The sequence below is a fragment of the Ciona robusta genome, chromosome 6, assembly GCF_009617815.1.
Source record: "Ciona robusta chromosome 6, ASM961781v2".
NCBI lineage: Eukaryota > Metazoa > Chordata > Ascidiacea > Phlebobranchia > Cionidae > Ciona > Ciona robusta.
This window is the reverse complement of record NC_143240.1, coordinates 831,589-847,238: the sequence shown is the minus strand read 5'-3', so window position 1 is coordinate 847,238 and position 15,650 is coordinate 831,589. Positions and strand designations below refer to the sequence as shown.

The 15,650-nt window shown below is 32.5% G+C and overlaps 1 protein-coding gene across 2 annotated transcripts in view; it reads right to left on the bottom strand.

Annotated features, from left to right (window-relative positions):
* The window catches only part of LOC149734660 (pecanex-like protein 1), a 36,622-nt gene that overhangs the window by 10,030 nt on the left and 10,942 nt on the right, over positions 1-15,650 (bottom strand). For both annotated transcript variants that reach the window (XM_089879933.1, XM_089879934.1), the window contains exons 16-34: positions 14,761-14,801; positions 14,666-14,703; positions 13,909-13,996; positions 13,359-13,549; positions 12,855-12,973; positions 12,096-12,216; positions 11,243-11,350; positions 11,070-11,133; positions 10,366-10,487; positions 9,680-9,866; positions 8,702-8,879; positions 8,392-8,502; positions 4,361-4,458; positions 3,292-3,389; positions 2,534-2,654; positions 2,170-2,262; positions 1,298-1,441; positions 856-998; positions 179-356 (exon numbers count right to left, since the gene is read on the bottom strand). In XM_089879933.1, coding sequence (XP_089736059.1) covers positions 179-356; positions 856-998; positions 1,298-1,441; positions 2,170-2,262; positions 2,534-2,654; positions 3,292-3,389; positions 4,361-4,458; positions 8,392-8,502; positions 8,702-8,879; positions 9,680-9,866; positions 10,366-10,487; positions 11,070-11,133; positions 11,243-11,350; positions 12,096-12,216; positions 12,855-12,973; positions 13,359-13,549; positions 13,909-13,996; positions 14,666-14,703; positions 14,761-14,801 — 2,243 coding nt within the window. The remainder of the gene's footprint in view (positions 1-178; positions 357-855; positions 999-1,297; positions 1,442-2,169; positions 2,263-2,533; positions 2,655-3,291; positions 3,390-4,360; positions 4,459-8,391; positions 8,503-8,701; positions 8,880-9,679; positions 9,867-10,365; positions 10,488-11,069; positions 11,134-11,242; positions 11,351-12,095; positions 12,217-12,854; positions 12,974-13,358; positions 13,550-13,908; positions 13,997-14,665; positions 14,704-14,760; positions 14,802-15,650) is intronic.

The following is a 15,650-nucleotide window of genomic DNA, read 5'->3' as shown; positions in this document are numbered from 1 at the left end:
GACATTCCAAAACAATGCATAAATCTAAGTTTTTAAAAAAAAAATAAAATTTATAAAATAAAAAATAAATAAAATTTATAAAATACTTTTTTATTAATATTATTTAATGGTTTCAAATTTATATTATTTGATTGTAGTAAAAACATAGTTAGTATGACTAGTTTAAACATAAGCTTACCTTGACATAAATCACTGCTACTATTGGGTAAGCAATAAGTAACGGTCCTGTGTATTGCCTTGCGTCATATTTAATGAACAGAACAGTAAAAACAAAGATTTTGAACTGAGAAGCAGGCATTGTGTATGACCCTCTCAGCATTTTTACGCCGCATATTACGATTAGAATACTGCCAAGTCTGTAAGATTACGTGTATAAGTGTTGATATATTTTTTTGTTAAAAAAAATATGAAAATTGAGTGAATTTATTTATCCCTGCAAGGCGTGGCAATGACAGTCGTTATAATACAGGTGTTCTGTTTCATGCATCGTGTGTCCTTGGACAAGACACTTAACAGCAATTGCTCCAACCCAGTGGTCACTAATAGGTATACTAAATTTATAAGAAAAAATAAACTACTAAAAAGTTACATACATAGTAACTCGTTAGCTTGTACAAGGTGTATGAAACAGAAGATCCAAGTTATAAGACTGTTATGCCTCATTCACGAGGTTAAAAGTAACAATCACTCAGAAAATAGAATTTCATTCCCTGATGAAGTCTCGCCGTATGGCAGACGAAACGTTGGAAATACACTATACGTTTTTATCCCAGATGAGCCACTGATATATTGTTTGTACAATGCCTGGTAGCAGAAGGAACAGAATCACTCATTCATTTATTCATTAATACTTACACGTGACCATATAGAGCAACAACAGCTGGGGAATCCCTAGTTAACTCATTCAATACAACGATGGGAAAAAGGACATTACGCTCGACAGAGCACACGAAGACGTAAAATTTCTCATACCACATTAAATGAGCAGCTTCTGTTACCTATATGTAAAAAAAAATTAAGAAATTTCGTAAAATATTTTAAAAAATTTAAAAATTGTATTTTTTGGTCAGTTTTAATATGTATATATTATATTTAAGATAAAAAATTTATTATTCAAGATAAAAAAATTATTATGAGAAAATACGAATCAAGAAAAAATTTTGTATCACGAAAAATATCATAAAATATTTTGAATTATGATAAAAATATTGTATCATGAAAAATCGTGAATTATAATAACAAAAACATGAAAAGTATATAAAAATTTAAACTATGATAAAAAATCGTGAAAACGAACCTCAAACATGGAGTATTCACGTGATCTTAGAATTGGGCGTGAGAAAAAGACCCATGGCAAGTTTTTCCTTAATTGAGGGAATATATAATGCAGAATAACGCCAGTACATGCGACCATTATGTACAGCACTGTACTAAGGTATGGCTGAAATAAAGGGTTAATTTAATGAAAAAGATAAATGATAACGTAAATATAGTAATAAATTTTTTTTTTCATAAACACCATTATAAGATCTTTATAATTAATTCTGAACTGGCCGCAGATTTATCCATAAAACAGGCGTATAGTTTAATCTAGACTATAATAACCTTTAAAATTACAAATTGTTGTCTTTATATATATATATATACTTTTGCTGTCAACCATATTATATTTGTATTTTGTCTCTTTAGGCAAAAATTTTGTCGGTACCGAACGTCTTATCAGGGTAAAATCGTAGTAAAATTCTTGCCAGTAGAGTCAAAAAACATATATAATATGGTTGGCAGCAATAGTATAGTACTGTGGGGGAAGATGGGACACTTTTTCTTCATTTACTTTTTTTTTATTCATTTACTACTAAATGGGACAAGAAAATAGAATAAAAAGGTGTTCCATCTCTCCCCACTATACATTTTAAATACACAATTTGAAATTTAAAAGGGTATTTTTAGTCTATTTTGAACTATATGCCTGTTTTATGGATAAAACTTATAGCCAGTTTAACAAAAATAATAAGATCTGGAAATTTACGGAGGCTTCTGGCAAATTTCAATGAAAAAAACTGTATCACGAAAAAATCATCGAAATTTTCGAATCATGATAAAAAATGACGAATAAAAAAAAACCTGTACATAAAAATATATAAAAAAATTGTAAATAATAAAACTGACCTGTGAAGTAGATAGGGCAGTACTACAGTGCACAGCGAACATTACGACACATAATATAGAACAACAAATCACATCAGATTGTAAACGATCACTCTGAAAAAAAGATAAAATTTATTTTACCACAAAAAGGTGAATTTTACCATAAAGATATATACGTATTTAATGTAGTATATAATTCTATAAATATTCTTTGGTTACTTTTAAAAAGAACAAGCAAAGAGAATAAAAACTTTTCCCGCTTTACCCCACACTTTATGTCCAATCAAACCCGACTGTGTGTATTCCATCTTACCCCAAAATATATGTCCCATCTTTCCCCGAAATGTGTCCCATCTTACCCCACCCCAATATCTCATATACTCACAACAGCATTAAGCATATATTCAGATGACACTTGGTCTGCCTCTTCAGCTGGATCACCCGTCTCAGTACTCCCATTATCCCGTCGCGGTTCATCAAGTAATAACTTTGATTTGATCAATGACCTAAAGTTGTAGACATCAGATTAGGGGTTTACTCTATGTGGGTAAGGCCCCGCAGCGTGGCTTGAAATGGGTCCTAGGATTTAGTACAGGAATTACTCCAAAAATCTTTGCAAAAATGTAATTTTGAGTAGCTTAGTGGTTTTTAGTTTTGTTTGGAAACTAGAAGATATTAGGATCAAGGCTCTGCGCTGCTAACACTTTTGAAGTATGTGTCCTTGGGCAAGGCACTAAAAAAAAACTGCTAAATGTGACTTGAATAGGACTTTGCAAGGTCTGTCTTTGGTCTAACTCTGTGATCAATTAGGGGTTGCTTAAATCGTCAGCCATACAAAAAAAGCCCACCTAAGCCAAACATGTTATAATAATGAAGCAAATACGAGGTGTATGAAATAATATCAAAGTTTAAAGCCTTGAGTTTCCCTACTACCAAGGGAAAAAAGTAATAATATTTCCAAAACATCATCATACAAGTACGAAAAATAAAATATAAAATAAAATGTTAAAATTATTTAAACCTTTGAATTATGCTATTACCAAAGACGAATCAGTTATAATTATATTATCACAATATCTATCAAACATGTAAAAAAATGAAATGGTTAAGTTCTAAAAAATGTTATAATTAAAATAAACAAACCAAAATGTCCAAGGAGAACTGGTTTGCCTGCTTAGATGGTAAGAAGATGCAACTAATAATCCACAGAAGATTGAGAATAAAATGTGTTGACTGCTTTCCTGTTACAAATACAAATATTTAGTATTTTAAGCTTTAATTTAAAAAAATTTAAATTATCAAGTGCTTATAACATATATATATACATATATATATAAAATTTCTCTCAAATTAATTTTCTGACAGTTTTCCACATATAGTTTTTGAAGTTAAAATCCATCTTACGACTCGAGTTTTAGGTATAGACTCGTTATATTGTTCGTTACATTAGAATAGTTCTTTTGGGAAAAAATGTAATATTATTGTGCAACTGTTTTGTGCGCCACGAGACAAAATGTTGATTCAATAAAATTAACCTTTTTTAAAGTTTGGCAAAATATCTTCTCAAGAATGAGTGAATTAATGAATGTAAATTGCTTTACATATATATATATGGTAGGGTGAGGGGGAGATTGGACACCTTATGCACGTAATATCCAAATATCCTGATCGCGTTTTAAATGATTAACAACGGTCTACGAGAGTCGTCAGGACACGATTTTATAATTTGTTGAATGTTCTTTGTTTATTACCAACTGGGACAAGGAAACAACATGAAAACGTGTCCCATCTTTCCCACCCTATGCCTAAATAGCATCATCAATGTCCAATTAAAACCCAAAACATTAAATGCTACAAAATTTAATCCTGAAGCAAAATAACAGTCAAGATTAAGTGTAATAAAAGAAAAAAAAAACAAAATTAGATCAAAAAATTTTTATTGTAATAAATATACATTTTGACGTAAATGGCATTATCAGTGTCTTTTTAAAAAAAAGCTGATTTGTGCTTGTTATTTATTTCATAGCAGATTCAGACTTTTATTTTATACAAGACACTTGACGGCATACTCTGATACAGGCAACTTAAATATAATCTAAATTCTTTATAAATATAATATAACAAGATGACGAATCGTTAACCAGGTAAAAAATTCCCAGATTTCTTTGAGAAACATTTTAAACTTAATTTCAAAACACGGTCATAAACTTACAGTGGTAAGCATCGCACCATAGCAGAATCCAAACAGCAATAAGCATGTAAACAAACTTCGAAAAACTCCAAAAATTGAAGCGCCAAAACTTGTAGAAGCTGGAAGTTGAAAATACAAACATTCAACACTGAAGGGTTTTGAATGTTTTATTATGAGTTATAAAAGTTTAGAACTTCGGTAGAAGGAAATAATTTGACTTTGCAATTACTTATTTTTTTATTTATTCTTTATAGGTGGGGTCCTTGTCAAGGACCTGGGATTTAGGCCAGATTTGGCCTGTTACCCCAACAACCCATCAGTGACCGCTGGGTTGGAGCAATGTCCGTTGAGTGTCTTGTCCAAGGACACATACGCGGACCAGTATTAGTACCGCCGTCGAGCATCGACTGGGGACAAAATGGTTTTCGATCCAGGCGCCTAAACCACTAAGCCACGGCGCGGACTTAATTTTTCAATAAGTAATCACATGGTTTATGGACAGAACAAGATTTAGCATTTTTTATAAAACTAATATTTGCCATTAATATACATCTGCATATGTATAAAGTCTCAAATTATGCCAACTTTTGAAACATAGATGACAAATGTTTTAGCACCCCTGTTTTAGGTGGGGCTAACTGGTGCCTATGTAAAGAAATACCCCAAGCTTTGTGCCCCTAAGGTATATTGCATTCGCCACATTAATTAATAAGCTTTCCAGAACCCATGGCTTGCTACACTTAGAGACCTTAACTTGCTTTTTATCCTCGCATGGTCGAGAAACGACAGTCATTATAACACGGGTGTTCATACACCTCGTGCCAGCTTACGAGTAACCATGTATGTTACTTTGTGGGTGATTTTTTTGTGGATTTTTTTCTTTCTTTATGTGTGGCTGATAATTTGGACAACCTATTAGTGACCATTGGGTTGGAGCAATTGCCATTAAGTGTCTTGCCCAAAGACACATACGCCCACAGTGGTAGCAGCGAAGAGCCTTGAACCAATTACCTCTGGGTTTTGAGGCAGGCGAGCTAACCAACTGTGCTATGGCGCCGGAACATAGAACAAAACACCAAGGTGATCCTAGAATACAGATATTCTAGCGGCCATTTTCGATACCTTCTACTGGTACCACTAACCTAAAATTTGGACACTGTACTAACTAGACCCCAGCGGTACCGATTCTAAAATGAAAAATTTAAAATTCGAAAAAATATTGATTATGAATATTAATATTCGTCATAAAAACATATTTATAGAATTTTCTCCCGATCCAGCTTCGAATATGTTATAGCGCTAAGTGATACCTAAAATATGAAACATTATTTTCTTTAAAAAAGTGCGGGGATAGATGTTAAATATAAAAAAGTATGATCATAACTTGAATCATATAAATATTATATTTTCGATTTTTTTTGCGAAAATATAACTTACGCATACATCTATGTAGGTCACTAGCATGTTATCCCCATCGAAAAAAAAATTTATTTCAACTTTTTTTTATAACTGAATATTAATATTCGTCATAAAAATATATTTATAGAATTTTCTCCCGATCCAGCTTCGAATATGTTATAGCGCTACGTAATACCTAAAAAATGAAACATCATTTTCTTCAAAAAAGTGCGGGGAAGGGTTCAGAATACAAACAAGTATGAGGGTCATAACCCGAATCATACAAGTATTAAATTTTAAAATATTTCGGCGAAAATATAACTTACGCATACATCTATGTAGGTCACTCACATGTTATCCCCATCGAAAAAAAAATTAATTTCAATTTTTTTTTATAACTGAATATTAATATTCGTCATAAAAATATATTTATAGAATTTTCTCCCGATCCAGCTTCGAATATATTATAGCGCTACGTAATACCTAAAAAATGAAACATCATTTTCTTCAAAAAAGTGCGGGGATGGGTTCAGAATACAAACAAGTATGGTCATAACTTGAATCATATAAATATTAAATTTTCGATTTTTTTCGCGAAAATATAACTTACGCATACATCTATGTAGGTCACTAGCATGTTATCCCCATCGATAAAATAATTAAATTATTTATTTTTTTTAATTTGAATATTAATATTCGTCATAAAAATATATTTATGGAATTTTCTCCCGATCCAGCTTTGAATATGTTATAGCGCCACGAAATACCTAAAAAATGAAAGATCGTTTTCTTCAAAAAAGTGCGGGGATGGATGTTAAATATTGTGGAGAGTATTAATTTCTCGAATTTCGTGTTTATATATTTTATTTGCACGAACGCAAAAATAGTACATATTAATCCACGTAAATGTTTTTATAACAAAATTATAACTGTAAATATAAGAATATTGATATACCTGGTGAGGCTAAAAGTATCGGCGTTAAATGGTTTTGTATCAATTGCTCTGACTAATTTATTTACTACCTATGATAACTATGTGTTTTCAGTTATATTCTACAGGAATCCGACGATGATCAACGAACAGACAACGAGAAGATCACTAAATGTTTGGTCACTATTCCTCACTTTTTACCCTTCTATTAATTCTGCATCGTATCAGTTTGCAGAATAGTAGAAGAGTAAAGTGTTTGGATTACAACTGCACAAAACTCCTCTCTGGTGGACCTTGCCAACAACGTTAAATTAAATAACGGAGGTGCAAAGATTATCATAAAATGGGCGAAAGCGACCTTGCACCTCTACTTCAGGCGTTTCTATAACAAACAATTCGATCGAGCCTATCAATTAATCTTAGAGGCTTCAAGAACAAACAATCTTTTGTATTAATTGAAACAAATAAATTAAAATTCTTGATATATTTCCAGGTACGTAAGTACGGACAGGATAACCGTAAATAACCCGAAATTAGAGTAATTAATACTCTCCACAATATTTAACATCCATCCCCGCACTTTTTTGAAGAAAACGATATTTCATTTTTTAGGTATTTCGTTGCGCTATAACATATTCAAAGCTGGATCGGAAGAAAATTCCATAAATATATTTTTATGACGAATATTAATATTCAAATTAAAAAAAATAAATAAATTAATTATTTTTTCGATTGGGATAACATGCTAGTGACCTACATAGATGTATGCGTAAGTTATATTTTCGCGAAAAAAATCGAAAATTTAATATTTATATGATTCAAGTTATGATCATACTTTTTTATATTTAACATCTATCCCCGCACTTTTTTAAAGAAAATAATGTTTCATATTTTAGGTATCACTTAGCGCTATAACATATTCGAAGCTGGATCGGGAGAAAATTCTATAAATATATTTTTATGACGAATATTAATATTCAGTTATAAAAAAAAGTTGAAATTAATTTTTTTTTCAATGGGGATAACATGTGAGTGACCTACATAGATGTATGCGTAAGTTATATTTTCGCCGAAATATTTTAAAATTTAATACTTGTATGATTCGGGTTATGACCCTCATACTTGTTTGTATTCTGAACCCTTCCCCGCACTTTTTTAAAGAAAATGATGTTTCATTTTTTAGGTATTACGTAGCGCTATAACATATTCGAAGCTGGATCGGGAGAAAATTCTATAAATATATTTTTATGACGAATATTAATATTCAGTTATAAAAAAAAGTTGAAATTAATTTTTTTTTCGATGGGGATAACATGCTAGTGACCTACATAGATGTATGCGTAAGTTATATTTTCGCAAAAAAATCGAAAATATAATATTTATATGATTCAAGTTATGATCATACTTTTTTATATTTAACATCTATCCCCGCACCTTTTTAAAGAAAATAATGTTTTATATTTTAGGTATCACTTAGCGCTATAACATATTCGAAGCTGGATCGGGAGAAAATTCTATAAATATGTTTTTATGACGAATATTAATATTCATAATTAATATTTTTTCGAATTTTAAATTTTTCATTTTAGAATCGGTACCGCTGGGGTCTAGTTAGTACAGTGTCCAAATTTTAGGTTAGTGGTACCAGTAGAAGGTATCGAAAATGGCCGCTAGAATATCTGTATTCTAGGATCACCTTGGTGAACAAAACACATATGCTTACCTGTACCACCAAACATGTGCATTTCCACTTGTTCACATAAGTAAAGAACAAATGTGTTGATTTGAGGCAGAAGTCCAAGCATGAATATAATGGGCAACAAACAAGTAAAAACTGCAAAAATATATTTTTAAAATATTAGTTATATATTTAAATTCAAAAATACATTTAAATTGAAAATATTTCTTTGTCAAATTGGAAATTAAAAAAAAAATTCATTTTTATAAGTGCTTTATTAAAAAATATCATGAATATTTTTGTTTTTAAATTTGCTGATTAAAAAAAGGTTAAAAAAATGCTCACTAATCCTTACTCAGCATAAAATCCCTGGCGAATCGGCAACTTTCGTTGTTCCCAAAATTGTGTCCGAGAATTGAAATCCCATCAAGTCGAACGTTGTCAGGTGTTGATAGGAAATTAAACAACAACAATAACATGGCTGATAATGCAAAATATACCGGGCGACTGTATGCAATCACTCTGTTGTGTCCCTGTAGATTTTATCGAGAGGTTAGTTAGTTTTAAGACAGTGGTTCTTAAACTTTTCTGTATGCTTTACCCTTTTAAAGGTGGCTGTACACAGTAACCAGTGGCGAATTCGCATGAGAAGTCGTATGCAAACCCGCGTCCAATTCTGCATGCGGCAGCGAAATCCGGACAAAACAGACAAAACGGACGAATTCCCGATACTGTGTACGACCACCTTTACAAAGATGCTTATCAGATTTAACCGCAATAGGTTGTATGGCGGTCATTTTAAAAAAGCAAAACTAATTACATCATTTATATTTATTGCAACCGATACGCTTGCTTTTTGGCAACGAGTTGTTCAATGTTTGATAAAGTACTACAATTGGCACATTTTTTGTCCCGTCAACTAATGTGAATTTTGGTTGGTGGCTTATTTACCCTCTAAATATGAGGAATTTACTCCAGTTTAAAAAATGCTGGTTTAAACGGTTTTCTAAACACCCCTATTAAATTTGGGTGTCTGAGGCTAAATTTTAAGCTTTCTGGTAGGCATATTCGAAGTATTATGTAAAAAATTGGAATTTTTGCCCCAAAAAATAAGAATTTTTACAACTATTTGTCAAAAAGTTAAATGAATATGATAAAAAACAAATATTGACAAATAAACTTTTAAAAAAAGGTTGAGAAATAATAAATAAAAAAAAACTGTTGGAAACACTTAATTAAAAAAATAGTTGGAAACACTAAATAAAAAAAATGGTGGAAACACTGAATCAAAAAAACTGTTGGAAACACTGAATTATATGCCGAATCATCTTACATGAGTAGGAGATGCTGAGTCAGGCTGAACGCTACGAATCATCGGAAATTGAGACGTTGCTATGACAATGCAAAACCAGAACGACCATAACTCGTGTAGTAAACCCTGGGAGAGGACAAAAAGTCCGAGAAGTCCAACACCAGATGCAAGAAGAATGGAAATGATCGTTTCAATCATCATCACATTCCTGTATTAATATTACACTTTATTTCATTAAGTTTTTGGGGTCTTTTAGTCTTTTTTTTAACTTGAGAGGTCTTATGTTTTTTTACTGGTACATTGATTTTAAAAGGCATACTTTTAAAAAGTCAAAATTTGTCTCAAAATACAGATGCTCAAATGCATTCTAAATAATCATAACAAACATGTTATATATAAATATTGTTGCTGCCAAGTGTATAAAATTACTGACATTTTTAAATTGTTAAATTTAAGATTTCAGTGCCCTATTTATGCATTTTATCAGATTTAGTTGTTAAGTGTTATGTTCAAAGACAGAAAGCCAGGTTATGAATGTAAAAAATGACAGTCACCACGTTTCATGCACCTCATACCAGCTTACAAGTTACCGTGTATATAACTTTGTGGGTAATTTTTTTTTTCTGAGGAATTTTTTCCACAATGGTAGCAGGATGAGTCTTGAACCAATTACCTCTTGGCACCGAGTCATAAATACAGTCACTAACCTGTCTAATAGATCCATTAGAGCAAGTCTGTCGTATTGTAATGTAATAGACTTGAATGGTAGGATCTTCACTTTGTAGAAGAGTTTTACTTTTGGAGTTGCTTGTCTTGATCCTACTTCTTGCTGTTTAAAAAAATAACACAATAATTAGATGACTTTTTGTTAAGTGGTTATAGGAAACCATTGGGTAACTTGACATTGAGCATAAGACAGCCATGGTATAACTTGACAGTGAGCATGAGGTGTATGAATACACCATGTGTGTCTGGTGTATAAGAAGACAGCCATGGTATAACTTGACAGTGAGCATGAGGTGTATGAATACACCATGTGTGTCTGGTGTATAAGAAGATACCCATGTTATAACTTGACAGCGAGAATGAGGTGTATGAATACACCATATGTGTCTGGTGTATAAGAATACACCCATGTTATAACTTGACAGTGAGCATGAAGTGTATGAATACACCATGTGTGTCTGGTGTATAAGAAGACACCCATGGTATAACTTGACAGTGAGCATGAGGTGTATGGATACAATATGTGTGTCTGGTGTATGAGAAGACACCCATGTTATAACTAGACAGTGAGCATGAAGTATATGAATACACCATGTGTGTCTGGTGTATAAGAAAATACCCATGTAATAACTCAACAGTGAGCATCAAGAAAACAAAACCTCAATAAAGACTTCACAACACTAACCTGAGATGCAGCTCTTGTAGGTGAAACATAAACTTGATAATTACGATCGGTAAATCTCAGTTGTCTGGTCAAAATATTTACATTATAATATTATAATTCTAACTTGCAAGAGCAAAAATATATGAAAAAAAAAAATTTTTTGGGGGGTAAAATTTGTAAAAAAATCTGCGTACTCTGGTAGTGTCATTTCATCCTGTGCACAGAGTTGTAACATTGTTCTGTCGTCATTTAACCGGTTGTCACGAGCTGAGTTAGTTGACGATGAATCGCCACGAGTCCGTCTGTGAATTTTTTATAATGATGTATGGTGTATTCATACAAATACACCTTATGCTCACTGTCGAGTTATGACATGGGTGTCTTCTTATACACCAGACACATATGGTGTATTCATACACCTCATGCTCACTGTCGAGTTATGACATGGGTGTCTTCTTATACACCAGACACACATGGTGTATTCATACACCTCATGCTCACTGTCGAGTTATGACATGAGTGTCTTCTTATACACCAGACACACATGGTGTATTCATACACCTCATGCTCACTGTCGAGTTATGACATGGGTGTCTTCTTATACACCAGACACACATGGTGTATTCATACACCTCATGCTCACTGTCAAGTTATGACATGGGTGTCTTCTTATACACCAGACACACATGGTGTATTCATACACCTCATGCTAACTGTCAAGTTATGACATGGGTGTCTTCTTATACACCAGACACACATGGTGTATTCATACACCTTATGCTCACTGTCAAGTTATAACATGGGTGTCTTCTTATACACCAAACAGACATGGTGTATTCATACACCTCATGCTCACTGTCGAGTTATGACATGGGTGTCTTCTTATACACCAGACACACATGGTGTATTCATACACCTCATGCTCACTGTCAAGTTATAACATAGGTGTCTTTTTATTCACCCGAGACACACATGGTAAATTTATACACCCTATTCTTATTAACAATGTATAACATGAGTGTCTTTCTATACATCAGACTATCCTACCTGCTTGAGTGTCTACTCCTAAGCGAAGGTAGTTCTGGTAAAGCAGGCAAATTACTTGATATCTCAGTAGCAACAGCAGTGTTTCCACCAAACGTGTATGTCAACCAATTACCAAACTCATCTGTAAAAACACAGTTTAATTCCTTATGTTATATTTAAAACCTTTTATTGCTTACATTTTATCTATATTTATTTCTTTATATTTTAAATAGTTTTTATTTTCTTATATTTAAAAGCATTTTTGTTTTATTTTAAACCAAATATATTTGCCTATTGTCTACAGTATTTCTTTTGCTTACATTTTAAAGCACTAAAAAACAACAATTTCGAGTAGGTTAATTTTTTTTTAAAAAGAAACTTTCCTGGATGTCCTACTGACTATATATAGTTGGTTGGGGTAAAATCGGACACCATTTAATTCTATTTTCTCGTCCTATTCCATATTAAACAAAGACTATTTAAAAGATATACACAATTTATCCTAATGACTTCCATAGACCATTGTTAATTGTTTAAAACACGATCAGGATATTTGGATAATATGTGCTAAAAGTGTCCTATCTTACCCCAACCTACTATATATAGTTAGTACAGCATCCAGAAAAGTTCCGTTTTTAAAAAAAAATTAACCCACTCGAAATCGTTGTTTTTTAGTGCTTTAAAATGTAAGCAAAAGAAATTCTGTAGAATATAGGCAAATATATATGGTTTCAAATATAAACAAAAACTGCTTTTAAATATACTATACAAGTATCTGACCTTGAAAACAGTGAACGGCTCCTTCTGTAGTGTCTGCGTGGTTGGTTGCAAAGTGGATGTTGGATCCACCACTTGCTGATGGCTGATCCTCCTCGGTCTTCTCTTTTTCAACAACCTCTCTGTGTCCGGAGGATAAACAACATCATTTAAATTAGAAGGTGTGTTTGTGGGTATAAAGGTTTTTTTTTTTGGGGGGGGGGGCAAGTGTCATTAAGTGTCTTGCCCAAGGACACAAACGCCCACAATGGTAGCAGCAACGAGCCTTGAACCCATTACAACGGGGATAGAGGGAGGTGTGCTAACCTACTGTGATGAATGAATACAACATGTGTTTTCGGTGTGAAAGGCAGTGGTTAAACCGTGTCCGTCTTCGTCTGGTGTATAAGAAGACACCCATGTAATAACTTGACAGTAAGCAAGAGGTGTATGAATACACCATGTATGTATTGTGTATAAGAAGGCACCCATGTTATAACTTGACAGATAATAAACAGAATCACTTACTCATTATTATTTTCCTCAGGTTGACTTTTCTGGTCACCAGCTGGATGCCTGTGTCTCAACCCCTCCCTACTTAATGGGGAATATGTTGTATTTGATGCACTGGGGACACGCACAGATTGGGTGCGTCGGACACGATGCGCACGGTGACGCACGGCTTGTCTTGTGGACATAGACCTTCGGATATTATCAGGCTGCACATAGAAACATTATAAGTTTTCAAATTTTAAAATATCTATAGCTAAATAGGTTGAAAAGATAAATAATTTTTTTAAATTTAAGTTGCTCCCAAAAAATAACCCTAAATAAGTATGTGTTGCAAAAGGTTTTTTTTTATACTTTACTTTTTTTACTTTTTATTGTATTTTTTAGGTTTTTCGTTTTTTTAGTTTTTGCATTTTTATTTTGTCGTCCAAAAAATGAGAAATAAATAGTCTGCTGCATATATATGTGCCAAAAAAAGGCTAGGAAAATGCCACCGATATAGCGATGTACTATAATATTTGTAGGTAACACATGCCAAATGCCACCGCGAATTTCTAGATTCGCTTACTTGTGGTTGAATCCTACTGAAGTTATGCAAACATTGGTTGTAATTTTCTTCCATATTTTTGTCATCACTGTCTGTGCTGGATGAAGACCTGGAATTTAAAAATATATAATAGGCGTGGGCTGCTACCATTGGGGGCGTATGTGTCCTTGGGCAAGACACTTAACGGCAATTTCTCCAACCCAGTGGTCACTAATGGGTTGTCTAAATCGTCAGATTTACAACAAAAAATCCAACCAAAAATAATTGCCCACAAAGTTATATACTGGTAACACGTAAGCAAACACAATGTAAATGAAACAGAATACTCGTGATATAACAACTGTCCTTACCCTGTTGTACAAGGGTAAAGTAACATTCATTAATAAAGGGTAATATAGGCAAACCCAAATAGAGGATATAAAATTTTGGGGTAGGTGCATAGGCTCCAAACATGGGGTACCAGGGTGGGAAGGCCTATAGGTCTTTTATTCTGGCCCAACTGGTGCTATTAAAAAAACAACTGTATTGATTGTATTTAACTACATAGGCTGCATAACACATGTCAAATTAAAACAAAATCTTGTCCATTTGCTTTAAACTTATGGTGAATTGTTTTACATTGCGGGGTCTGGCAAAAAAAAGAAGTATCGAGAAAACAAAGCAATTTATATTATTGTTTTTATATTATTATAGTCAAGTAAGCACTTTTGTAAATTCAATGTTTCAAAAAATAGGTTTCAAGATTTTTTATATACTCAATTACACAGTAACACATTACCTTTGCGTCTGAGCTTTTAAAACTGAACCCATTTGAGCCTAAAACCAAAATATGATGTCATAAGTGCATTAGTGATGTCATAATGTAAATCATACCTTATTAAACATGGTGTCACTGTATATACTAGATGTTTCTCCTGAAAATGAAATGCAATGTAAAATTAGTTATATTATATGTATATAAAAAAAATAAGCCTAATGGTAGAAAAAACATTTATGTAGAAAATACAACTTATTTTTAACAGAAGATCTAGAATAAAGTTTAATTTTTTTAAAAAACATATATATATATAGTAGGGTGGGGGAATATGAGTCACCTTTTCATTCTACTTTCTTGTTCCATTTAGTAGTAAATAAAGAATATTTAAAGAATTATATAACTGTATCCTACTTTTTTTCAATATATTTATTGTTATATAGCAAAAAATGGTTATGTATTAGGGTGGGGGAAGATAGGACACATTTTTCATTCCATTTTCTCGTCCCATTTGGCAGTAAACAAAGAACATTCAAATACCTATAAAACTGTATCCTTATGACTCCCATAGACCGTTGATAATTGTTTAAAACACAATCAGAATATTTGAATATTCTGTGCTAAAGGTGTCCCATTTTCCCCCACCCTACTATATAACTTTTTTGGTAATTTTTTTAGTGGTAACTAAGCAGGGTATATAAAATTAGAACAACAGTGTATGAATACACCATGTGTGTTTGGTGTAATAAAAGACACCCATGTTATAACTTGACAGTGAGCATGAGGTGTATAAATACACCATGTGTTTTGGTGTAAAAAAAGACAGCCATGTTATAACTCGACATTGAGCATGAGGTGTATGAATACATTATGTGTTTGGTGTATAAGTAGACACCCATGTTATAACTTGACAGTGAGCATGAGATGTATGAATACATCATGTGTGTTTGGTGTATAAGAAGACACCCATGTTATAATTGTACAGTGAGCATGAGGTGTATGAATACAC